Raw genomic sequence first — 26184 nt, forward strand, 5'->3', positions numbered from 1 at the left:
AATTCAGCTTTCTCACATGGGTCATAGGAACACAATTGCTTGGGCCAACACTGCTTGCTCTCAGGGCTTTCCCTAACAGGATGCTAGAGTCAGGAGCCAGAGGCCAGAGGCAGAGTCAGGAACCGAACACAGGTGCTCACCCATGGGACATGCATGCCTCTACCAGTGTTTTACTTGCTAAGCCAAATGCATGTACCCCCCCCCCAATCAATTGGGGTTTTTTTAAGATTAATTTACATTTTTGAAAGTAAGAGTTACAGAAGGAGAAACAGAGGAATCCTCCATCTGCTAATTTACCACACAGATGACCACAACGACCAATAAAAGGTAGAAGCCAGGAGCCTCTTCTAGTCTTCTGCCTGGGTGCAGGGGGCCAATCACTCAGGCCATCCTCCACTGCCTCCCCAGGTCATTAGTAGGGAGCGTGATTGTAAGTGGAACAGTCAGGACTTGAACCAGTGTCGTACAGCACATTGGCACCGCAGTTGGAGGCTTTACCTGCAATGTCACAGTGCCATCCCTGAATTTTTGTTCTACCTATGATATTTTATAAGGGAGAAAAATATAGATATCAAGTGGTTAAAAGACTTACTTAAGAGTTATTTTTAAAATGTTTTATTAGCTCTGTTTTCTAGACAGCAGTTATTCTAGGCCTGAGTATAAGCTGAAGACCCAATTATTTGGCAGAATCACTGAAATCAAATTAGAGAAAACAAACACTTTAGAAATAATGGTCTGAACTAGTGTAAGTTCTTTTGCTTCCTATTAGTTATTTGCAAGCATACAGCTCAGGCACATCATCATTAACAAAGAGAATATTTAATCAACCTATTTTGGTTAGTTTTATTTTGTTCTAAATAGAATACCGTCCCTAGTTTCCCTCCAATCTTGTAGCATTTTAGCATGTATCTTAATGCCAGGAGATGCTAAGTCAAGTTTCCAAGTTTGCATTTGGGCTTCCTTTAAACACCTTCCAAGCCCAACCTTTAACAAGGTAAGAGCAGTGGAATTGAAAGAGATAGGAAACATTGCTGGGGAAATATCTGTCATGATACCAACTGGAAGTGAAAGGCACATTTTCTAAAACGGCATCTCAACTTTTACACTTTGCATCTTAATGTTGTGATGTGTCTGACAACATGAAACTCATCTTTTTGGTAATGGATCTCAGGAAGATGTATTTGTAGATGAGGATGTTAAGCGCAGTGAAACAAGCTCTAGTAGAACTTTGCACAGCCTTTGTATCTCAGCAGCTTTTAAATTTCCTGGGGAAAGTTGGCCTATAGTACATAAACTACAACATGACCCCCCAAAAAAATGTATACTAACCTATAGAAGCTAGAATACATGTTAATTTTGAATTATTTCCATTCTCATCAGGAGACATTTGCAGAAAATATGATGTAACTTTAAAAAAATTTTTTATTGAATTAATGAACAGGCAATTTGCCTACCCCTTTTCCATTAATCTGGAAAGTTGGGGGGAAAGGGGTACCCCAGTGGCCCCTTTAAGATACTGCTTGATGAAACCACTGACTTTAGCAATGCCAGGAAAATACATACTAATTTAATGAACACTGTGTTTGCAGCAAGCTCCTTGCATTTGTATATAGAAGTAGTATTAGCTTTATTTTAGCCAGGCTCTTAGCAACCCAGCCAGCAGCAGGCACCAACCGAATGAAATTAACAGATCTCCCTTGGTCTAGAAGCATTTTAATTCAGCATTCCTCCCACAGACACCATGCCCTTGTCCCAGGCTGCCGTGATCCCGTCAAATGGAGCCACCATGTGCAAAGCAGCACAGCAAGGTTTTAGCCCTTCCAACCATCTTAAATGAACTCTCTGCAGTTAAACTTCCTGAGTGGTGTCAGTACGAGAAAGATAAATATGCCAAAATCCAGGCACGTACTCTAATGTTACACTGTTGTGTAAAAGGCTAAGATTCTGTTATGGTTTAAGTCAAGATTGTTTCCATCAGACCTATATTTAGGTCATTACATTAAAAAAAAAAAGCTTGCATGATCCCAAGTAAGATAAAGGGCTTTTAAAAAATTAATTGGATCAAAGCCGCTGACCTTATTTTTCTGTGATGAGGGAAATTACCTAATAAGGAGTTCTTCAAGCAGGAACATTTCTGAATCTTGTTGAGCACGGAGCAAGATGAGAAATGAACATATATAAATGCCTCAGCCTGTTTTTTCTCCCCTCATTCCCTTCTCAAGTGGCTTGACTTCCTAAGGACCATAGCTTCTTATAATTAGCCTCTCTTTGGCAACTCTCTCTCCAATACCCCACCCTGCTTCTACAACTGAGTGCGGGAATATTTGAGCCCAACCCACTAACCTAGATTGCCACCATTTCTAACTGGGATATGAAAATCTGATCAAATTCCAGCAGATTAGATAAATTAGGATTTATCTACCTGATCGGATATCTTTAAAACTCATCTTTTTGAAAAGTATCTTATAGCTCAAAAATGCCAACAAATAAATGAGGGGAAAGCTCTGTATATCACTTAAACATGTATCTTTGAGTTTGTTTGTATTTTTTCATTTATAAATGTTATTCATTTATAAATGTTGCAGAGGTCTTCTTTGGGTGGTTCCCACAGTAATTATTTAGGAAGAAAAAGCTGTTGAACACATTTGTTTTAAATAATGGAACACAAATGTATTTCCATAGTTTCTACTGAAGATTTGTCCCTGAGGAACATGACTTGCCATCTCTGTATGTTGAAAGTAATACTTGGATAGTACCCCAGAGACAATAACAAATGCTGATATACTCAAAAATATTAATTCCATTCTGTAAGCATGAAATTACAAGACAGTACAACCAGTAGTTGTTTGTTACAACACTATACATGTTTTCAATAGTATATGGCTTGCTTTCTTCCTCACTCCACTCAATTATGTCTCAATGAGCAAAAATCACGATCTTATTGCAATTCCCTCACATAGCTCCATAGGTCTCACATGGGTCACTGCTAAGCTGCCCAGAACAATGCCATTCTAGCTAATTTAAGTATGGCCACACACTCATACAGAATCACAGGAAAAGTTGAAGAAATTAACCCTTGGATAAGCTTTCAGGGCTGATTTTGGAAGATGCTATAGAACCAACCTCTCAAGAAAGCTGCTGCCACTTCTGTGAAGAAAGCTTTGGGGTCAAGAAGCACAGAGTGGCTACAGCAGGAGCTGCCATGATTAGGAAGGTGCTAGAATCAGGAAGCTGCTTGCACTACCAACTCCAAAACCAACTATGAAAGCTACTCTCCACCAGAGAAACTACTGATGGTCCATTTGCTAAAGCTGACATTGGAAAAGTAAACCTCCTTCTAAACATGCTTCCCAGACTAAGCAGTGAAAGACAGAAGCCTCTGCCTCAATTCCATTTCTCAAGTGTAATAGACTAGCTTAAATCACATCCAGTGCACTGGCTGCAAGGAACTCTGGGAAACTATACTTGTAGCTGTATGGGCTCTGTAGTTTAAGATGACAGTCTACAAGAAGGGATGGGCAACAAGTGCCAACACATCACATTAACCACAGCCCTTTTCTTGTTAAAGCTCTTGGCTACTTTTGACACTATTAGCCCACATCTTCCTAGATGCAAGATTTTGTTCTGCTTTTTGACCTTTCTCATACTTGATAGTCTTCCTGTAAATATTATTGGTATTTTTCTCTCTTCTCATTGCCTGCCTTTTCTTCTGTTGCATTTCTCCAGATTCTTCCTTGGCTTTCTTCTTCTACATTTTAGGTGCTGTATATCTGCTGAATGTTTCCAAGTTCTACAACTCTGAGCCACACTTCTAAGTTGCAAATCTTTATATCCAACTCTCCATCGCATTAAACTAAATATGTCTAAATATTCTCACCCCCCACTCTTAAATCTGCTCTTCCTTTATTACAACCCACCTCATTGCTAAGCTTATAAACTTGTACATTATTCTAGATATAACCTTCTGTTAAATCTAGCTGATATGATTGTTCCTACCTCTTTAAGATCCTTGTGTCATTCTCTTGTCTTTTTTCTTTGGAAAATCCCCTGGTTTAGGTTTTATCATCTTTGGTTCAGATTTCACTGGAACCTCCACACTATAGCAAGGATAATCTTCAGGGCTATATAATTTCTACAAATAAGCTAGGAGGAAATCTAGGGATTGGTAATGAAATTTTTAAAGATAAAACACAGAGGCATAATCCAAAAATAAAATAATTGAAAGCTGAGCTTCTTTAAAGTAATTTTTCCTCTGTGAAAGACACTGTCAAAAGAATAAAAAGAGAATCATAAACAGGGAGAAAATTTTTTGAAGACACATCTGATGAGAAAAAAAATTAAGAAAAATGGGTCAAAGACCTTAGCAGACATCTCTCCAGAGATATTTGAGGATGCCAAAGGCGTATACAAAGCTGTTTCATGGTATGTGTAATTGGGGAAATGCAAATTAAAACTAGGAGATAACATTACACATCTGTTAGAATGGGCAGAACCCAAGAGTACTACACCATGAGATACTGTTGGGGAAGCAGGCAACAGGAATTCTCATTCACTGGTGGTAGGTACAAATGGATTAGTCACTTAAAAAAATAGTTTGGCCATTTCTTATAAAACTAAACATATGCTAATCAGGCAATCCAAAACTCATATAGTAAAAATTGATAGCGAAAGGAGTTGAAATTTTGTCATACAACAACCTGCATACAAAGACTTGTTAGTTTTGTTCACAGTTGTTATAATGGGGAAGCAACCAATGTCTTTTACTAGAGGATTGGATAAATGAAAGTCTGTAATTGAGAATGGAACATTATTCAGTACCCAAAATATAAGCTATCAAGCCAATGAAAAGGCATGAAACTTTGATGTATATTACTCAGTGAAATAAAAGTCTACAAACTATTGGATTCCAACTACGAAACATTAAACAAGCTAGAACTCTTTAACATTTATGCATGTGGATGGCTGGCATTGTGGCACATCAGCTAGTTCTCCTGTAGCTTCAACGTCCCAATAGTTTGAGTCCCTGCTGCTCCACTTCTAATCCTGCTCCTTATTTTTTGCCAAGGAAAGCAGCAGAGGATGGTCCAAGTCCTTGAGCCCCTGCACCTGTGTGGGAGACCCAGTAAAAGTTTCTGGCTCCTGGTTTTGAATCAGCTCAGTTGCTGCCTTTGTTGCTATTTTGGAAGTGAACCCAGTAGATTGAAGATTCTTTCTCTCCCCTCACCCCCTTTTTCTCCGTCTCTCCGTGTATATGCTTGTGTGTCCTTCTCTCAGTAAATCTTTCAAATAAAAATAAATACTTGGAGAAAAATGACGTATTAATCTATTTAAAGGCAGGGTTACAGAGACGGAAGAACCCAAGATCTTGCCTCTAATGCTTCACTCCATCAACACCCAAAATGACTGAAGTGGGGATCCCAGAACTCTTCTTGGTCTTCTATGTGGATTACAGGTGTCCAAATGCTTGGCTCATCTTCTGCTCCTTCCCCAAGAAAGTCAGCAGGGAGCTGGGTCAGACATGCAGCAGCCAAAAATCAAACTAGCACCAATATGGGATGTTAGTATCACAGGTACATAGTCCACTGCATTACAACACTAGTTTTAACAATCTAGAACTCTGACGACAGTAAAAAGCAGTAGTTTCCAGGAGTCTGAAGGAGAAAAAAGGATATGTAGAAAGAACACAGAAGACTTGGGGCATGATGAATTGGTACTATAATAATACATTTCAGGCCCAGTGCAGTAGCCTAGAAGCTAAAGTCCTCACCTTGCACTTGCCAGGATCCCATATGGGCAGCAGTTCTAATCCCAGCAGCCCCACTTCCCATCCAGCTCTCTGCCTGTGGCCTGGAAAAACAGTCAAGGATGGTCCAAAGCCTTGGGATTCTGCACCCATGTGGAAGACCTAGAAGAGGCTCCTGGCCCCTGGCTTTAGATAGGCTCAGCTCCAGCCATTGCGGCCACTTGGGGAGTGAATCAATGGATGGAAGGTCTTTCTTTCTCTCTCTCTGCTCTCTGTATATTTGAATTTCTAATAAAAATAAAATATATCTTTTAAAATAAATTTAAAAAATAAAAACCAATACATTCTATTAGACATTTGTTCAAACCCATAAAATGCACAACACCATGATAGAAAACTAATGTAAATTATGAATGTGGATGATGATAATGTGTCATTCTAGGTCTGTCAATTGTAATGGTTATACTATTCTACTTGGGGTTGTTAATATTTGGGGAGACTATGTATTTGTTGAATCAGGGACTATATGGAAGAATCTTTGTACTTTCCTCTTAATTTTATAATGAACCTAAACTTGCTCTTAACATATAGACTTTTAATACATTTTCAGTAGTGGTAATAGCCATAGAGCACCATCAATAGTCATAGTATCCTTTCCTTAGTAGCCAATACTAGTCAATAGTATCCTTTCCTTTATACTCAATTTCTGCCCCACAAAAATCTCAGTGTACCTGAAAACACCCTAGTTTATGCCTCTATTAATTCTCTCTGTTTAGAACATCTGCTCCTTATCTGTACATGCTCCTGCCCCAGAAAGAATCCTCCCCATTCATATTCAACTTGGAGGTGAAACTTCATCAGCCATGTGATGCTGTCCTCAGCTCTCCCAGGTGCTGTCTCCTCTCTCCAACTTCTACTCCAGTAGTGGTCTCATTGCACTATACCTGCAGGCCTGCCTCCTCAAGAAAAACAGTGGCTGGTGTGCCTCAGTGCTTGGCATACAGTGTCTCACATGGCATTAAGATACAGTAGGTGCTCAGTCAATGACCTGGTTAACATATTTCAATATCAAAGGAACACAAATACAAATGCTGGAGATTATGGAAAGATGGAATTAAAAGTTTATTTTGGTACAAAAAGATTTTGAACTCTGTGTATGTTATTTTATAATTTGCATTTTCCATGAATATCTGAAGATACTACATATGTATAGCTTTCAATTCTTTTTGTATCAAAAGAAAATAATGTCCTAATTCCATTTTCATGAACTGCGGGAAGCATATTTTCTCTCTTTTGCAAATAGGGACAACTTTTGATACTTCTGTGAAATATTTCCTCATAGCTCCCAGACTCATGTGTGCTACTGTCAGAGGCATTCTGAATGGTACTTGAGCATACACTGTCCTGCGTCATCATTTACTTATTTTATTTCTAACATTTTTTTTTTCCTAACAAGACAGAAAGTTCCTTTAGAACAGGATGATGGTGCATTTCACACAATATGCTAATATATGATAGACCACTTACCAGAACAGCAGGAGTCATGGGGTGATGGCCTGGTCATTAGGCGAGATCACTTCTGGATAGCAATAATCACAAATGATTATAAATCACAGATGATTTACAAAGAAAAAGTAACTTGGAAATGTGTCATTGCTGGAGATTCATGTGCATGGTGTTTTTCCAAAAATCACTACTAATAATCTATATAGTTATGATATTTACATGAGTTCTTTAAAATGTTCCATCAATACAACTTAAACAGAACAGCTGAAGACAATACTTCTGCCCTTCTCACTTCCCTTTGTTTGCCATTGGTCAAATCTGCCACCATCTCTGCCACTGGTCTTTGGTGAAAGGTCAGTGGTTTGAAAGCAAAACTTATATTCCAACACAGAGAATTTTCGCTCTCTCTGGCATCACAGTTGAAGTGCATGTGAATACTGTTCCTCCTTACTGAGGTAGCGAGTTGGACACTTGCCCTCTGGAGATCTCCAGCTGCTTCTGATCCATGTACTACAGAAGGTTTTATAGAACATAGTCTAAAGGGCATCCTACAATAACTGCATGCCAAGATGAAACTTTTCTTAATTTACTTGCATGTGTATTCTTGCTTTGCAGTGTCTCCCTAGCCTCTGACCTCATACACACGCAACACATACACCATGTACAAGCTAAGCAAATGTTTTATAGAAAATCTAGAGTTTGGGTTGGAAATGAATAACTTCCAGGTTAGAGTACTATCTAGTAAAATGTCCCCTTCTCACCTTTGACACTGATATTTCTGGTGTTTACTATCAAATTCTCCTCTCTACCCAATCAGAAAAACCCATGTTTTCTAGTTATTTCTTCCATGCCTATTGTGTGATTACTGCCACATTACAAAATCAAACACATGCGTGACCCACCATACCACAAACAGTGTGAGGAACTGATCATTGAGCAAGTTTTTTTATATATCTGTTATGTGTTCAGACTGTGGTCAGTGAGTAGGATAGATACAGATGGATGAAGGTAAGATTTGCATATTGAAGAACTCAACATTCTAGTGAAAATATACTGGGGCAAAACAAAAAACTCCCTTTGAGGATCTCAGAGACTGATGGATAAGACCCTCACAGAGATGAGAACAGGAAATGCATAGAAAGAGTTTTAAAAATACAATTAAGAACCATTTCAAATAAAACACAATCGATTCTGTCTGGCCTTTCAAAATGCAAGGGAACCAAGTGAGATTCAGAGTGGTAAGAATGATGGGTGCTGTGGAGTGGACTGTTGGTGGTCAGTAAACCATTAAGAAAGACAGTTGTCCTAGAAGAGGTCAGGTACTTCTAAATAGGCTCCTTATCACCACCAAGGGGAGCCTATGATGGCTTGATGACCAACTCATATGATGTCCCAGACAGGCCCCTAGAAACAGAGATTAGGTCACATGAGAAATATACTATGGACTTTCCCTAACAATTATGTGTCATTATCAAAGCACTGACTGTAAAGAATGTACCATAATAATGTAAGACAGTAGTCATAGGGACTGTTCCATTTTTAAAATAAATCTACAACCATTCCAAAAACAACAATCTATTTTTTACAAAATAAAGGATAATATGATCTTATAGTCTAGAGAAAAATCCCTGCTATTGACAGAGGAATGAATTTGACAATGACCCTTTTTTATTTTTGAAAGAAGTGACTTTGTGATTAAATACCATGTTTGTGGTTTGATCATCAATTCCTATAGTGATGCTGAGTTCCTGCTTGCTTTTCCTTGTTGATTTTTGGCAAGCAGTAGTAGCATTTGTGCACTGATTATAATTTTGAGATGCATTGTCAGTAACCAGGGTATAGAATGGATCATCATCTCTAATTACTTTTCTCTCCACAGGTGTCGGGAAAGAGTCCAGAGGGGAACACCCATAGTCTTCGCTTCGAGGGGATGGAGAGGCAGTATGCATCCTTACCCAGGTACATCGCTGATGGGGCTCCCATTACTAGCTCACTTGCAAATGGAGTCTTTAGAGACATTTCCATAAAATAGAAGTCTGGCTTCAAGATAGGGGATGGGTTGCAATTCTGCCTCACTGCCGTCTGCTACAGCTATCCCCCCACCCCCTGCCATCTTCACAACTGTGCTAATAATTGAAACATTTGTGGTGTATTTTTAAGAGGAGAAAATAGTATATCATTGCAATTGAATATGTCAGCAAGAATATTGGGTACCGAATGGAAATCTTAAGCCATTGCTATAAAAATAGTATTGAACATCTTGCGCCAAGCTCAGAGACAATAAAGCAGTAAATTCTCTGTCCAAGGAGTTGCCCATGAGAAAGGGCAGCCAGCCTTAACCTTGGAGAACTGCTTGTGGGCGTTACAAAACAGGAGAGAAACGTGAACCTGGGAAGGTGTTGTTGCTTGGTTTAGAATCTGGCCGAGTCCCGGAAGGCAATAAGCAAATATTTTACTGAGAGGCACAGCCGCGCTATGGGAAAGTAGCAAGTGCGTGGGAAAAGTTCACTTGGTGATTCTGGCCTAGCATGATCCATTTATGTTGTAACTGGACACCCCTACCAATGAGCTACTGCTCTCACAGGCTTGTGCTCTTATCTGTGAGGTGAGGAGTCATTTTAGTCTGCTATCAGTAGCCCAGGACAAAGAGGAAATGGTTCCAGAAACACAGACTGTCCACCTGCGATGGCCTCTGGATGAGTTAGGGGTGTGAGAATCAGTGAGTTTGAAAAGGAAACAAAGAAAGGTGAATGCCAGGCAGAGAATTCTGAAGTGTTTGTGAACATCGCCTTGTAAAAGGGTGAGGGGAGGACCCCCAAGAAAAGCGTGTTTGTCAGTGAGGCTGAGCTGCAAAAGTGCTAACTCAGAGAGAAAGAGGGTTGCTGTTTTCCGTTTTGTGTTGGTTATACTTCTGCGGGTGAATTTACAAAAATAACATTCTGAGCATTGTAACAGGCTGAGCCTAGGTGACCATCTGCTCTTACAAATAGCATGTGGATTTTTCAAAGGTAATAATGTAAAAGCTCAAATCTACCAGAGAACCAATTTTTAACTCATGTGGCAGGCTATCGCAAACACAATGTTTACAAAGCTGCTTTGCAATTATATTTGTCTTCCTCTTTTCTTTCATTCTTCTAATATTGTCTCAGGGTTTTTTTTTTCCCCTCATCTGTGATTTTATTCCTGTTCCTATTTTTCCCTGTCCCATTATTTTGTCTTCGTTTGAAAAATGCAAGCAGTATCCAAAATTTATTTTAAATACGAGATTTCCGGCTTTCGCTGTTGAAGTGTATGGAAATTGTGGTTCAGGCAGATGGAAAGTATGTTCTTACGAGAGGGGGTTGGGAGAAGAAAACTGGAAGCAGTTTAATGCCTTTCTGGCCAACTTGCGCTCAGAGTGTAGAAATATATTTTTCTTGTGCACAAATCAAAAGCACAGAAAATAACATGTAAAATTCTAAATTTCCTTATCCATTTATTTCCCATATAGAGAATAATTCCCTACTCTGTGTTAGGCTCTGAGAATGTGGAGGCTAGAGACAGAATCCCATCCATCCTCAGGTCTCCGCTGTTTCGTAAGAGGCAAGCAAATGCACCTTTTATGATAGTGGAACAACTGCTTTTATTAGTAATTATTAATATTTATTCGGAGACTCTGAAATTCTCTGAATTTCCAGCTCCTATTCATTTTCACTAATAAGCCCTAAAATGCTCCAACATGGCTGACTTTACACAAGTCTATTTTAGGAAGAAACACTACACAGTGACTATTCTGATGAAGGCAAGACATTTATGCTGCTTGTGGCTCTGGAGCTATCGTCAGAATGTATGAATTAACGAGATCCTGCCAGCTCCGAAAATACAGCTGTCGTCAAAAGGGAAGCATCTTAGACTTACGTCCCCTCGCGTCCGCTTCTGCTTCCGACAGAGTGGTAGGGAAGGGTTTGTGCCATGTGCAACCAAACCTTTGTAGCGACCCAGCCACAGACGTAGCCATGGCGGAGAGACAAATGCTGGAGAAATCCCAGGCACTGGTTATTAATTGGGAGATCTCGAAGCCAAGTCTCCATGTCAGTATCCAAAGGGGAGTTGTTAAGCACCGAGGCCCAGTTCATGTGGGCGGCAGGCTCCATGTGGATCCAAGGAAACGCAGTATGACAAGGCAACACACTGCTGGTTTGGGAGAAGTGATGCACTTCAGCTCTGAGTGTCAATGACATTTAACCTGGTGTTTTCCTTCCTAGACCCCTGGAGATTTTACTGTCCATTTAATTGAATCACAGCAGCTCCACTGCTTCCTCCCTTCACCGGGAGAACAAGGCTACACATCTCAGTAGGCACCGGGTCCCTCTTTGTCACAGTGGCAGGGGGCTTTGAAATATTTATGGAGTTAAATTTTTAATTAAAAATCAGAATAACGCTATTTATAGCAAGTCACTGGCCAACTTTCTAGGGGGGTTAATGTGCTCTGACGGATAGGGTTCTTTGGTTGTTTGTGGAGATCATGCCAGGAATTTTCAAGATAAGCTCCATAAAGGTGATTTGTCTTCCAGATTTGGAGTCATCACCGGAAAGTAAATACCGTGTCACACCTGGAGTAGCTGAGATCCCTATCCTAGGCTTTCATAGAATTCTGTCATCTTTAGAGCAGAGCCATGCAGCCTGCTGCCAAGCCAGATGACACTTCACAAAATGAAGCCAGAACCAAGGCCAGCACGGGCAGAAGACAGTTCCTAGCCTTGGTAGTTAGGAGGTTGCCCAAGGCTAAGGGCCAAGTAATGTTAAGTGTTATTGTTAAGCAATGTTATATCTTCTGCCTCCAAAGAAAATGACTTTATTTCTTTTCTCCTGAGGGTGCTGTTTTGGAAAGCAGAGTGTGGTTGTAATACAACCTCATTAGCAAACACCAGGCCTTTCCGAGGGCCAATGTATTACAGGCCTATCCAGCTCTCGGGTTTTCTTTAGGAATAAACAGAATGAAATCAATATTTCCTTATCCTCACCTGAAACCAGTTCTTTCCACCCTAGATAAGTGCAAAGTGGTTGCTTCCTCTGCTACTTCATCAAAGAATGTATTTTTGCAAACAGCTTCTTTCTCACTGCAGCCTGCCAGCCCCTTCCAATTCTCCTGGGCCCCGTTTTGGTTTTACAGGCCTCCTCGTGGTCAGCCCTCTTGGCAGCTAACTCTCTGTTTTCCCATCTCCAGCTTCCACCATTCCCACTGGCCCATCCCTGGCCCCCTAGGACCCCATTATATCCCTCTCTGCAGATGGCTTAGTGCATCAGCACAGGATGCTGCTCTTCCGGGCTTGGAATCAAGTGTAGAGTCCTAAGGAGGGAGCAGCAAGGCTCTGCCTCTCGTCTGTGGCCCTTCGGATGTGGGCGGTGAGAGGTCACTGGAAAAACCATAAAACTGCTCTCACTGGTTCCACTCTAAGACTCATGCTGTGCCACCCCAGGGGCCTCTCACTGCCTTGCAGAAATCCTTTCAGCCATGTTGTGAAGCCACCTGCCAATCCCACAGTGACCATTCCACTCTCTCCCACTCCTGTTAAGTTCTAGGAGCATGACTGAGCCATCGGGGCCCAGTCTCTGGAGATGACCTCACTTCCTTGCCTTGATGACCTCGGCATTCCCCATCAGCCCCACAGCCTCTGTGCACTCTATCTCAAACTGCGGTGTCTTCACAGCCAGATCCAAGTCCAGGCCCCCACTATGACCAAACCCCCAGTTTCATCACTCATCACAAGTGAGGCCTTAGCCAATGGCTTGATGACTCCAAGCTCTGATTTCTCTGGTATGAATATTAAATACCCTAATGGAAGTAAAACCTGCAACAAAGAGGCTGATGTATTTTAAAGCTTTCACTTATAAATGTTGTTCACTCTTTTTATTATTATTTTATTCTTGTAGAAGCATTTCTTTTTGTAATGAGGCCAAAACCACACACCAGAGTTCATTTTTCCTCTGGCTTCTTTTGCCTCCGTCTATTCCCCTAGCAGTTGCTTGCCTCCCCCGTCTCTGCTCTCAGTAACGTATGCGCTCAGCTGCACAGTCCATTGGGGCAGGACGGTCATCAGTTGCATGGAGACAGGCTGGAGGTAATCGTTGAAACTCAAGGATTTGCCCACTCCAGGGAAAGACCAGTATTCCAGATGACCAGGAGCAAAAGAGCAAAGTAATAGGAATGAAAAGCTGTGCTATTGGATATACTAGGATCAAAAATTCTTAAAGAGGAAATTCATTTAAGGGACACAGAATGTGAACTTGAGTCTAGGCAAGGCTTGGTTATGAGACTCGGATTGCCTCTGCTGGCTCAGAGCAGTGCTGAACAAGCAGCTATCAGAACTCAACTGGTTAAGGCTTAGGGAGCTGCACTAACCCTTGGATTTTTCTCTTGTCTATCAGAGGAAAATGAAGTACTTTCTTCAACCCTCCTTTCTCTTTCAATTTCCAGTTTTCCTAGGAAAAAGTAGCCTGTACATGTGAACTGTATCTCCATGCAGTCTATATTGTAACCTCTAGTCCCAGGCTGCTGAAAACACCTTCACCTGCTTCTGCTTTCCACCCTTTGTGTAGCTGCTCTCTGAACTCTCCTGTGTCCCCTGTGGGTTCAAGTCTCAGTACTTTGATGTTAACTCCAACAGTACCTGTCTAATCTTTATATTCTACTCTTACAATAACCCCAGGTACATCAACTCCATGCTTGATTTATCTACCTCCAGAGTACTCAAGGCCCCACTCCCAGAGTCCAAGTCATCTAGCTTTGGCTGTGCTTCTTTTTAGCTTCTGTAAAACTTTGACATCTGTCCAGTGCCACTAACAACATCCTGTGTTAGACTATGATCCTTCATTGGCCCTTCTTACCCCTGCTATATTATAAGTTACTTGCAATGCATGACTTTGTTTCATACTCTTCATTTTTCCACCCATCACCTAACATAGGGCCAGTTATATAAGAGGTTGTTAAAACATTGATATCCAAGTGAAAATAAGTTTTGTTTTCATACAAGCAAGTTGTTAGAAAGAAATCCTCTCAAACTTTTCTGAACTTATTTTAGGGCACAGTTTTCCAATATAACTGATTTTTCTTCCATGAGAACATCACTGTTATTGAGCACTTACTGTATGCCAGGCACCATTCCAACTGCCTGGCATCTGCTGACTTACTAGTGCTCACAGCAACCATGTGACTCAAAACAAGCCCTATTGTTCTCACCATTTTCCAAGCAGAGGCACAGACTTAGCAAGACTGAGTACATAGCGGGAGAGTTAGAAGAGCTGGAATTTGGACTCAAGTAATCAGGATGTAAGTCAGTCCGCTTAACTAAAATTGTCTAGCTCAGAGTCAGCCGCATCTCTGTGATCATCACACTCCCTTGTAATATGTGCATGCCTGCTCATCTTTCTCACTAAACTGTAAGTGCTGTTGAGGACAGGGACTATGGCGTATTCATCTTTGTCTATGTCACAGAACATTACTAATACCCAGGTTAAGTAATGCCTCTCAACCATTTCTGTAATGCTGTCATAAAATCAATTCCTTTCCCGTTCCCTGGAGTCCTTCATTTGAAATATGAACAGTTTAAAGCGTAATTGCTAGATGAACATTAAGCAATATACTTTGCTACCAAAAAGAGAATCTTGTTTTGTTAAAACACTTCTGAGAGTTGAAAAAGTAGAGTCTGCAAATTGGTGCTTTGGTTCTTGCTGATTAAGAATAATACCCATGCAGAAGTGAAATAATGACGAGATACCTTGTGGTGGGAAGTGGTTAAAGAGCCCTACAGAGACCAAGACTTTCTCAGCTGAGAGAGATGAAGAACAAAAGGCTTCACACACACAGAGAGAGAGAGAGAGAGAGAGAGAGAGAGAGAGAGAGAGAGAGAGAAAGAGAGAAAGAGAGAGAGAGAGACAAATAGTCTGATCTACTGGTTTACTCCACAAACACTCTCAATAGCTGCGATTGGGTCACGCTAAGGTCATGAGCCAAAAACTTCATTCATTCACCCATGTGGGTGACAGGGACACAAGCACTTGAGCCATAAACTTCAGCCTCCCATGAGCAGGAGGCTGGAATCAGAGGGGAACCAGGACTCAAACCCAGGCAATCTAAGATGCAGATATTCTAACTGGTGCCTTATCCATTATACCAAACATCTGCTTAACTTCTAATGTTTCTATGACCCACATTATGTAAGTTGCTTGGGAGTGATAAAAAACATCTCTTGGAACATCTGAAGCAGCCTTACACTTGGCTGTATAAATACATACTAGAGCTGATTCTGGATAGAAAGAGCAACTTTAGAAGGAGCAAACAGCTTATGCTTGCTGCCTAGGAGCCTAAAATAAATTTGCTTTCTAAGTGTGTTCCCAGTGTTTTCATAGTGGATATGACTGTGTTCAAATCAGAACATGCCATGAGTGCATACTTACACTTGAACATTTCAGCTGGTCTCAGCTTTCCTGCCTGCATATGCTCTTGCCCATCCTCAGGAAGACTCCAATCACAAGTGCATGCCTCAGTCTGAAGCTTGCAAGGTGCACACTGCCTACATCAATCTGTCATCCCCTGAAGATGTTGTCTACGCAGCCTATGTGTCCTTTTCTATCATTTCCCTGAAAGACTCTCTCCTTAAATTTCTGATCTTCTTCCCTAGCTAACTTTCACTCTGTTCTTTGCTGTTTGAGCTTTTCTGTCAACTTTGCATTATTTTTATAGCACTTGGTAAGCAAATGGCAGTGGCATGCAAGTTCTGCTAAGGTTTTCAGTAATGCCATGATAGTGGCCTATGGCTGAGGCTGCTGTGGAGAATAATTCAATGTGTTCAATGGAAACCTGAGTGACCAGCCATTGATATATTGGTGTATGAATGTGTCTAGGCAGAGGTAGAGAGTTGACCACCTGGGTCTATAGAACTTAAGAAAGTCTATGAGGCCTAAATACTTCCACCTGCCACAAGGCCAGTTTGATGCTCCGGGTAAGGTGCTTGATGTTCAAAACATTAACTGACATCAAGGATATATTGGATTTTTAGCCAAGGGGCTAAGCCATGTAAAGGCAATGCAGCAGTAACACAGTATGATGCCAGATGCTTGGCGTATTAACGTGTTCAAGTGAGATACTGCCTAAAATTTTACATCCTACTTCCTACTATCCTGGAAGCTGACAGAATGTTCTACTGCTGTGCGAGGACATTCCAACCCCAAGCACTTCTTCCCAAGCCTTCAGACAGGAACCTATCGCACACTTCACAGAGACAGTGCAAACCATGCCCAGTCCCTGCCGTCTCCCTAGTGCTGCAGCTCCAGCTCAGCAGCACGAGCAGCCTTTCTGTGTGTGTTAAGAACACTGTTCTGCCTTTGCAGGAGAACTCAGAGGAGCAGCAGCACACGCCTACCTCCCATCATCCATACCGCAAGGTCTGCTGCCTTCCTTCACTTCATCCACAAAAGCTTGCCTGCCTTCTTCCTCAGATCTGACAACCTCTTCTCTGATGCCCTTCCCAGGCAGACCAGCCGATTTGACTGCCAACCTGCCCTCCCTACCCCACACCCCACTGCTCACTGACACCCCCCTCAGTCTCAGTACTGAGGACAAAATGAAGAATCGGCAGTGATTTAATTCTTTGTGAGATTAAGATGTCTCCATTGTCAACTCAAACTTCCTGAAAATGCAAGAACGCACTAGCACATAATATCACTTTAAGATGCCAAACAGCTGAGATCAGGGGGTTAATGCTACTGCCGTATCATTTTTATGTCACTTAGTTCCTTGGATAAAAGTCCATTTTAATCAAACTTTTCATCATTTCCTCATAGCCAATATATCCTGGATGCCAGTTAGAATATTTGATATTAATTATTCAGTCGAAGACCTCCATTATGAGTTTAGGTAGAATATTAGTGATTTAAAACATGTTAAGATCCATTATACTACTGATACCCCCAAGTCATTTTTACTGAGTCTTGATGGGCCAAATATATTAGATTCCATATATTTTCTTGGCTCTGTATCTCACTTTCTATTCAAAATCCTAAACTGTTACATGTCTATTGGCCAAGTACTCTCTGTAGAGGAAGAGTATGTGCCTGCTATTTCAAGACTGCCAAACCTGGCATTACCTTGGACTTGAAATATATTAAGTGTGCCGACTTCCATGTTTTCCTCCCGAACATATTTAAAGGAGTTTTAGCATTTATTTCCCACATCTTCTGCCAAAAGAAAAGAAGATGGGTTTGTGCCTAGGCATCTGCTTAACTTAGAGCATTTTTTGTTTCTTGAATTCTTTGGTAGTTCTTTATGTCTTCGTATTTTATTACCATCCCACCATCTGCCTTCAAAAGCTCATTGCCCTAACATCTCAGTGTGATTTTCTTAATAGTACTTCACTCATTTGTCTGATATACACACTCATTTGGACTCACTCCTCCATCTTTTTTGTATATTTCCAGTAATTTGCTCCTGTCCATTGGCTCAGATTCTTGGGTTTGCTAAGCACAAATGTCCCAGTGTGTCAATCTGTAATATCTGATTTGTATGTTTGTGAGGCCTGTGCGTTATGATGATTTTAAACAATGGTGTATCACCAAAACTCCCGAGCATCTTGGATAAGTTAGTGCTTCACCAAATGTATGGATACATTTTATTCATCAAGAATAGTTAACAGTAAAATTACTACATTTCTTTTCATTTTTTGCATACAGCAATGTCTGCATGTAAATTATTTCAAAACTGTAATGCTTCTTACTCAACTGATTGGTTGTATTTAAAAAGAGGACCAAAAAACTGTAGGGCAAAGGGGAGGAAGATGGCAAAGTGTGCTGAGTGATTAACTCTATGTTGTGCATATTCATGACATCATTTATTCCCACCATCACTCCAGGGAGCAACCATTGTGATGTCCTGTAATAAAAGAAAAACTTTCTTCTCAAAATGACTGAGTCAGAATTCAAAACCCAGATCTGTTGGTTTCCAGGGCCATTTGTTTAATCCAATGTCTTCATTATTATTTACATAGTTGAGAGGGATGCATATCCATGCGGCCCTCCAATTAGGATGGGGAGAGTCAAGATATACAGGAAGGTGGGTAGACAAATGTTTTGATTCTTTTTTTTCCCAGTATCCACAGGGCAGTGGGGAGTAAGGAAGAGGGCAGCTCCCTGCCGTCAAACCACATCATCACCCAGGGATGGGGGACCGTCATCTGATGATGCCTTAAAGACTGCAATGTGGGGCAGAATTTTCTGCGGTGTTACTTGAGTGGTTTTGATAGTTCTGAGATGCTGTTGTTGGCTTTTTTGTGCCAGAGTTGAGAATATCTTTCCAAGGTCAATTGGCTGATGGGGTCTACCTTACTGCATCCATAGACCCAGTTACTCATTGCAAAGTTTAACAAGGAGAGTTGTCCAACCTGTTCTGCTTTCCATCTTCTGATGAGGCACTTGCCATCCTCAGCTGACCTAGATGAGCTGGCTGTCATATCCCCTGTGTGCCTCTAGGTATGCTCTCCCACTAGACAGACATGCATCAGCAAGTGAGGAGGCCCAGTCCCAATACCTGTACTTCAAGATAAGACCACATATCTTGTGGCTTTTCCTGTGGATGGGGTTTGAGTCCAGTGGTCTAGTTGGAGTGTCCCCAAAGAAACCTCACCTGGTCCTCAGACCCGACTCGTGTGCATCAGATAGTGCACAGTTAGATTCAGTCTGTCTCTGGCAACAGCTATCTCACATACCACAGTGTACAGCTGCCTGGTCAGTCCTGCCCCCAGCCCTATCTGTCACGCAAACCAGTGGGATCTGTGACCCACCCCAGTCAAGCTCCAGGGCCATTTTTGTTTCACTTTACCACCCCACTGGCTCTGATCAGCAGCATGAGATGAGTTCATGCATCAGAAGATGTTTTAGGCAATATTAAAAATGGACTCATTGGCCTCAGTGTTATGGCTTAGCAAATAAAACTGCCACCTGCAATGCCAGCATCCCATATTGGAGCCAGTTTGAGACCCAACTGCTCAACTTCTGACTGAGCTCCTGCTAATGTGCTAGGGAAATCAGCAAAGGATGGGATGATCTAAGGTCTTGGCTCCTGAACCCATGTGGGAGACCCACAAGAAACTCTTGGCTTTCTTCTGGCCAAGAACTGGCCAAGGAGGCCATTTTGGTAGTAAGCCAGTAGGTGAATCATTCCTATCTCTCCATCTTTCTCTGTAATCCTGCCTTTCAACATTCACATTTATTGTGAATCTCTTTTAATGTTCCAAAACAGTAGGAAATGTTGAAGCCTGTAGTTTATAAAAAAAAAAAAAAATACGATAGATAATTAAGGGCAAAAAAAAGAGAAAATATTTTTGAATCATGTAGCTTTTATCCCTGGATCACTAGGATATATTTTCCCTCTGTTAAAACCAAATGGTTGTATTTTCCTTAAAACAACTCTTTGGTTTCTCTTGGGAACATGAATAAGGCTCTAATGGAAAGGGCTAACCAGGGCACAATGGTTACATGCCCTATGTGCATTGATTCTCTGCTCCAAGATTTCACCCTGCTCTGCCTTTCATTTTAAAAGGGGTTGGGGGCCCGGCGCGGTGGCGCAAGTGGTTAAGTCCTCGCCTTGCAACCCCGGGATCCCATATGGGCGCCGGTTCTAATCCCGGCAGCCCCGCTTCCCTTCCAGCTCCCTGCTTGTGGCCTGGGAAAGCAGTGGAGGACGGCCCAAAGCTTTGGGAACCTGCACCCGTGCGGGAGACCCGGAAGAGGCTCCTGGCTTCGGATCGGCATAGTATCGGCCCGTTGCGCTCACTTGGGGAGTGAATCATCGGACGGAAGATCTTCCTCTCTGTCTCTCCTCTCTGTATATCCGCCTTTCCAATGAAAAAATAATAAAAATAAATCTTTAAAAAAAAAAAAAAAAAAAAAAAAGGGGTTGGGGGAAGGAGCCAGCGCATATTGAGTATTTATTATGCTCTACAGACCCTTATGGATACTTTAAATATGCCACCTCCTTTATTTCTTATAAGAATCCTAAAATAAATTTCATCCTTTTTTATGAAGGATGTATCTTATGGAACATAAGGGATGTGGCCAAGACCATGCACAAGGCTAGTGGCAGACTTTGGGCCCAGTCCAGACCTTTCCATCGCTGAGTCATCTGGGCTCATGCTGCATCCACTTGCCTTATACTAAGCTGGCTGTGAACAAGTGTGAAAGAAATCCTCAAAGGCCATCCTTTACCGAGACAGCCATCACTGTTCTCATCCTACCCAAAATCACTGTAGTATATAACTCAAGCACATTACAATGAGCAGTCCCCTGGTAAGCACTCAAAAGCACTATGAATAGCAACCATGAACCACAAAGCTCCCCTTAGCATATTTAAACACTACCTTAAACACTACCTTCTTCCAGCTGAAATATCTTTTAAACTGTATTCATTTTTGGTTAAGACTGCCTGTGTGTTTTGCTAGTGGATTAAAATATGTATGCACATACTCTCATTCTTCTTCAGTAATTTTTATAGCCAGAAGTGTGGTTGATTATTTACCATTCAGTTCTGGCAGGTCCTTAGGGGACGTGGTAGAGTCAAGAATGCCAGATAACTGGGGAAGGATTGATTCTACTGACTTTAGTGCTTCAAGTCCAGAAAAGAGAGCTTTGGCGGTCAGGTACCATGGCAGTGCCACATGAGCCCATCTGTGCCCTGGATCTCATGTGACACAAGCCTCATGACCTAAGACACCATGCCAGGAATCACCTCCATCCAGCTCCATTATTTACAACAAAGGCAAACATTTGCGGTACAAATGAGAGAAGGTTTGGTACAAAAGAGCAGCCTGCAGAATGTGCTCTTGTGTGTATTCCAAGTCTTCAATTAAGCCTGGATAGAAGTGGTTGGGACTTGTCCCAGTGGAGGGATGTCTCAGTTGACAGCAGCAAAACTTACCCTTATGGTAAGCATGTTAAATAGGTAGGAACCTGGCAATTCTTGTTGGCCATTCTCCATCAACAACATGCTGTGGGGCATCATTAGTGCCCTTTAAACTTGGCCATTGCTTGGAAATGAAGGCAGGGTGGTGACTACACAGATAAGGTTTCTGCCCACTAATTGCTTACATGTAGCAGAGGCAAGTGCAGAGCCAGGACCAGAAATGATAGTGTCTGACAGCCTGATTTTTACAATGTTCTGGAAAGAGCTATAATTGTTGTGGCAGAGGTTGAAGATGGAAAATGAGCATGATGAACTATTTGGAAAAGGAATTTGCCACAGTCTTATAAAATCAGATTGGAGTATATATCAGGAGTCTTGGTGACCTTCCACTGATACGTTGGTGCCTTTGGCAATTTTTACTGAGTGATCTGGCCCATGTGACACCCCTTTACAGTCCTGTCCAGTATCAAAACCAGGCCCATGCATTAGACAGATATTCTAGCCAATGTTTTATATGGGTAATTTCCAAATGTACTGCCCATTGTGTAGTGTGGCCAAGATAATGTGATGACTGCTTTCTGTGAGTCTGTTAGAGACTGGTTTCTTATGTTACCACCTTGTCAACAGCTTGAATTCCTGTGTGTCCTTTTTCTAGCCACTCCTTTCATATCTCATTTTTTTTTTTTTTGGTTAAAGTCACTGGAGCTATCTGTGCAATTTTATTAGCCTAGATAGATCAACTAGGAAAGTCACTATCCTTCTTATTTTATTCAACAACTGTGTGTATTTACTGACCACACTCTGTAGGCCCTGAGGATACAACAAACCCAAAGAGACACAGTTCCTGCCTTAGGGGGCCCAAAACACAGTGAGTAGAAGAGTAAGACAATTACAAAAAAGACCAAAAAGGCAACTCTGCTCACTGCAGAAAGAGAGAGGAGAGCTTTAGATGTCTCAAGAAAATATGATATGAAAGTGGATGAAATCAGGACAGGGAGGGAGGTATGTGCATGTTTTCAAATAAGTTAGAAGAAATCAAGAATATTCCATCTAGACAGGGAGAATATGTGCCTTTTGATGAACAGGGATTGAAACAAGGCTGGGACAGAAACCGCAGGACTGAGAAGGAAAGTTAAGTGGGCATCTCCTTGGGTGGTCAACTTAAGCATGTTTGTATTTACTCAATCGAATTAGAGCCCTTTGATGAGTCTTAAGTAGGAGGATGACATGCTCAGGTTTGTGTTTCAAACTTCTATTTCCAGCTGCAGGGTAGATTGGAGGGAGGTGTGATTGCATGCAGACCAGTTCAAAGGTGTTTGCTGTGGTTCAAGGGAGTGATGTTGATAGTGTATACAAGGGCAGTGGGGAAGGCAGCACAACTGGAGAGAGGGGGTGGAGGAGACTGACAGCACTTGATGATGGATTGCATGTCTGGTGTGAAGGCTAAGTAAAACCAGCTGTCAAGAATGGATTCACTCACAGCGGTGTAGGTGCTGCTGCCATTGCCCAGGACAGAAAATGCTGAGCTTGAAGATGACCAAGGGTGTGTCAGTTCTTGGGACACACTAGATTTAAGCACTTGACTTTCAGAAGAAACCACTGAAATATGATAAAGAGATGGCTTGCTGTGGATGAGAACTGCAGTGTCTGATCCTGAATGTTAGACAAATGGGCAGTCATGAAAAGTGAACAAAAGCCCACAGAGCAATCAGGGCTGGTGACTTAATAAGCTTCACAGTCTCATGCGCTGAAAGAGGCAGGTAGACAATGCATAGTGCCAAGCCCCGGCTCTGGCCTATGGTTAGGAAATCACTTCTCTATGTATTCAGACAGCAGAGGCTTTGCTATCACTGTGTCATTTCATCTGCAAACATCTTTTTCAAATAGGAGAAAAATTGGTGACTTAATATCATCTGGCATTCTATGACTAAGCACATCTCTGATCTCATAGAACGTCAACATAAAGGAAAGAGAAAGGCTGGAACTCATTTGGATATCTGCACTGTGCTCATGAAACAATGCCCGTGCTCTTCAGAAATATGTACTAAAATGTTTAAGGGTAAAAAGACATGAATATCCAATTTACTCTTAGTTCAGGAGATGACTAGCGTATATAATAATATGGATCTGAGTGTACCTATGTAAACATGTACATACAGGGAACTTTCTGCAAAAGGAGACAAGAAAAACAAGTAGAAGCAGATTAAATATTAATCATTAAATGGGGTAAAATATCAAATTTGTGTAAATAGTTTTGAGAGTTTCTTGTACTATTTTTACAATAACAACTGCAAAGAATACTGGAAGTCCTTATCATTTTCTATTAAAAATTCCTAATTAAAAAAAGTCTTCATTCTGATGTACTAGACCCAGATTCTACTGGAAGCAGATTCTGTAGCAAGGATTTGAATAGAAGTGGTTTTGTTTAGGACATGGAGCATTGGGAAGGGAGCAAAGAAGAGAAGAGAGCCAGGACGGAGTGCATTAATGAACAGATCATGTGCCAGAGCTGGCCTCGCATATTGGAGCTAGTTTAAGATCAGGCTTTTCTACTTGCCATCTAACACCCTGCTGGTTGCTGGCGTGCTTGGGAAAGCAGCAGAATGGTGTGCATTGCACTCACACCTTTTCCCCCAAAGAAGTTCAAGGATGCTGCGCATTCACCTTTTTAGACCCAGTCACCAATGACTTAAGGCTCCTCAAAGGCACCAACTTGGCTGCCTGTCCAGTGAGTGGGTGATAGAAGGCCTCAAGCCAAGCAGTACAAAGCCTTGCAGTCAGGACATGAATGGGCTATAAGTGCTGAGGTGATAAGAGTAAAGCAGAGTGGGCCCAGCAAGGTAGCCCAGTGGCTAAAGTCCTTGCCTTGCATGACCCGGGATCCCATAGGGCTTCCAGTTCACATTCCAGCTACTTGACTTCTCATCCAGCTTCCTGCTTGTGGCCTGGGAAAGCCCAGTAGAGGATGACCCTAAGCCTAGGGACCCGGAACGCACATGAGAGACTTAGAACAAGTTCCTTAGAACAAGTTCCTTAGAACAAGTTCCTGGCGCCTGACTTCAGATTATCTCAGCTCTGGCTGCTGTGACCAATTAGGGAGTGAACCAGCAGATGGAAGGTCTTTTGCTCTGTCTCTCCTCTCTGTAAACCTGCCTTTCCAATTAAAAACAAAACAAAAAAAAATATATATATATATATATATATAAAGTAGTGGAACAGAGCAACACTGCCATAACCAGTGAGTGTGAAGTCCCAGAATCCAAGCAAACAATCCTAGCTGCCTCTCATGAGAGAAAATGGCATAACCAGTCGCCTTCCACATGCTGGATGCCTATGCCTTCATTTTGAAAGAGGTTATTCTGTGAATTGACCCTATCATATTTGAAGTGCAACAAACCGAAACAGTATCAACAGAACATCCCAAGAAAACACCCCTGAATGGACAGCCTTCAAATTTCTCTTTGTTTCACTCAAACATACCATCCACCCAGGTGCTATAAGGTGTTAGAGAAATTTATTCTATGTTTAGCCCATGGCTTGGAACATTATCAAAATGCCTCTGAGGCTCCCCTGTGAATGTGGAAAGTCTTTTTCTTTAAGATTTGTTCATTTTTATTGGAAAGTCAGAGAGAGAGGAAGATCTTCCATTCCGATGATTCACTCCCCAAGACAGTTGGAGCTGTGCCAATCTGAAGCCAGGAGCCTGGAGCTTCTTCCAGGTCTCCCATGTGGGTCCAAGGTCCCAAGACTTTGGCCCATCCTCAGCTGCTTTCCCAGGCCACAGGCTGAGAACTGGATGGGAAGCATGGCTGCTGAGATTAGAAAGGGCGCCCTTATGGGATCCCAACACACACAAGGCAAGGACTTTTAGCTGGTAGGCTTCCACGCTAGGCCCAAATGGAAAGTTTTAAGAAAATTGAATGTGGTACTAAGATTGCTAATTCAAGAACACTCACTAAGGAATGATGGCGGATTTGACAGGGATTTTCCTGCGTGTGAGTAAAGTGTATATGCATTTCAGCATGCCACCTTGCTCCATGTAAAACGTTGCAAGTTGGCTAAGAGCAGGTGCCAGTCCGTGGCCCTGTTATGTGTCTCCTGTGGTTTCCAGTCTCAACTTACCATTAGGCCTTATGCTAAGATATCAGTAGTGTATTGATGTGTAAATCGAGACTTGTCACATTTATCTCCATTGTGATGCACAGGTTCATCATCTTAGAAAAATAAGTCAAACAGTACAGGATAAATTCTAACATGTAACTACCAGGTCAAAGAAGATGGATATTTCCTAAGTGCTTGATATTTATCATCATATTCATCCTCAGAGGAACTGTACCAATATGCCATCAGCAGCATGTTTAAAAAGTCTAATATGTTTATGATTGCTAGCATTGTCTAGATGTTACCTTTTGTTTCTTTGCTAGAGCTCTTCATATATTAAGGACATTAACATCTTTTCATATTTAAAATCATCTTAACTTAGCTTAGAATTATAATTTTGATAAAAAGAAATTATAATTTGGTCTTTTAGATCATCCATCTTTTCAAAAAATGTTTACTTGAAGTGCAGAGTAACAGAGGGAGACAGAGAAGTTAATTTGGGTAAATCGAAAGCACCTATGGGAAGAGGAGCTCTTTATCTGGTGTCTGTGTAAATCCAAAGATATTAATTTGCTCCCTCAATGGCCTCAAGGGTGAGGGCAGAGCAAGGCTCAAGCCAGGAACCTGACACTTCTTCCAGGTCTTCCATCTGGCTGTCAGGCATGTTCCCCTGCTTTCCCACATCATGAGTCAGCATTCTGATAGGGGATGTTGGCATCATGGGCAGCAGCTTAGCCTGAAGTGCCACAATAATGGTCCAAGATTATTCATATTTCAACTTGTGATTTATTTTTTTGTGAAAAAGCTTTATCTCCTGTTATAATACTCCTAGCTATTTCAAATTTATTTTTATTTGATTGAAAGAAATACAGAAAGAGAACTCTCCTCTACTAGCTTACACCTC

The 26184-nt window shown here is 41.6% G+C and overlaps 1 protein-coding gene across 4 annotated transcripts in view; it reads left to right on the plus strand.

The window, feature by feature from the left end:
- Window positions 1-26184, plus strand: part of PARD3B (par-3 family cell polarity regulator beta) — a 991411-nt gene that overhangs the window by 927862 nt on the left and 37365 nt on the right. For all 4 annotated transcript variants that reach the window (XM_040984532.1, XM_040984535.1, XM_040984534.1 and 1 more), the window contains one exon: window positions 9129-9208. In XM_040984532.1, the coding sequence (XP_040840466.1) occupies window positions 9129-9208 (80 nt within the window). The remainder of the gene's footprint in view (window positions 1-9128; window positions 9209-26184) is intronic.

This window comes from Ochotona curzoniae, unplaced genomic scaffold (genome assembly GCF_017591425.1).
Source record: "Ochotona curzoniae isolate NIBS_2020 unplaced genomic scaffold, NIBS_Ocur_1.0 contig_4148, whole genome shotgun sequence".
In the NCBI taxonomy this organism is placed as follows: Eukaryota; Metazoa; Chordata; class Mammalia; order Lagomorpha; family Ochotonidae; genus Ochotona; species Ochotona curzoniae.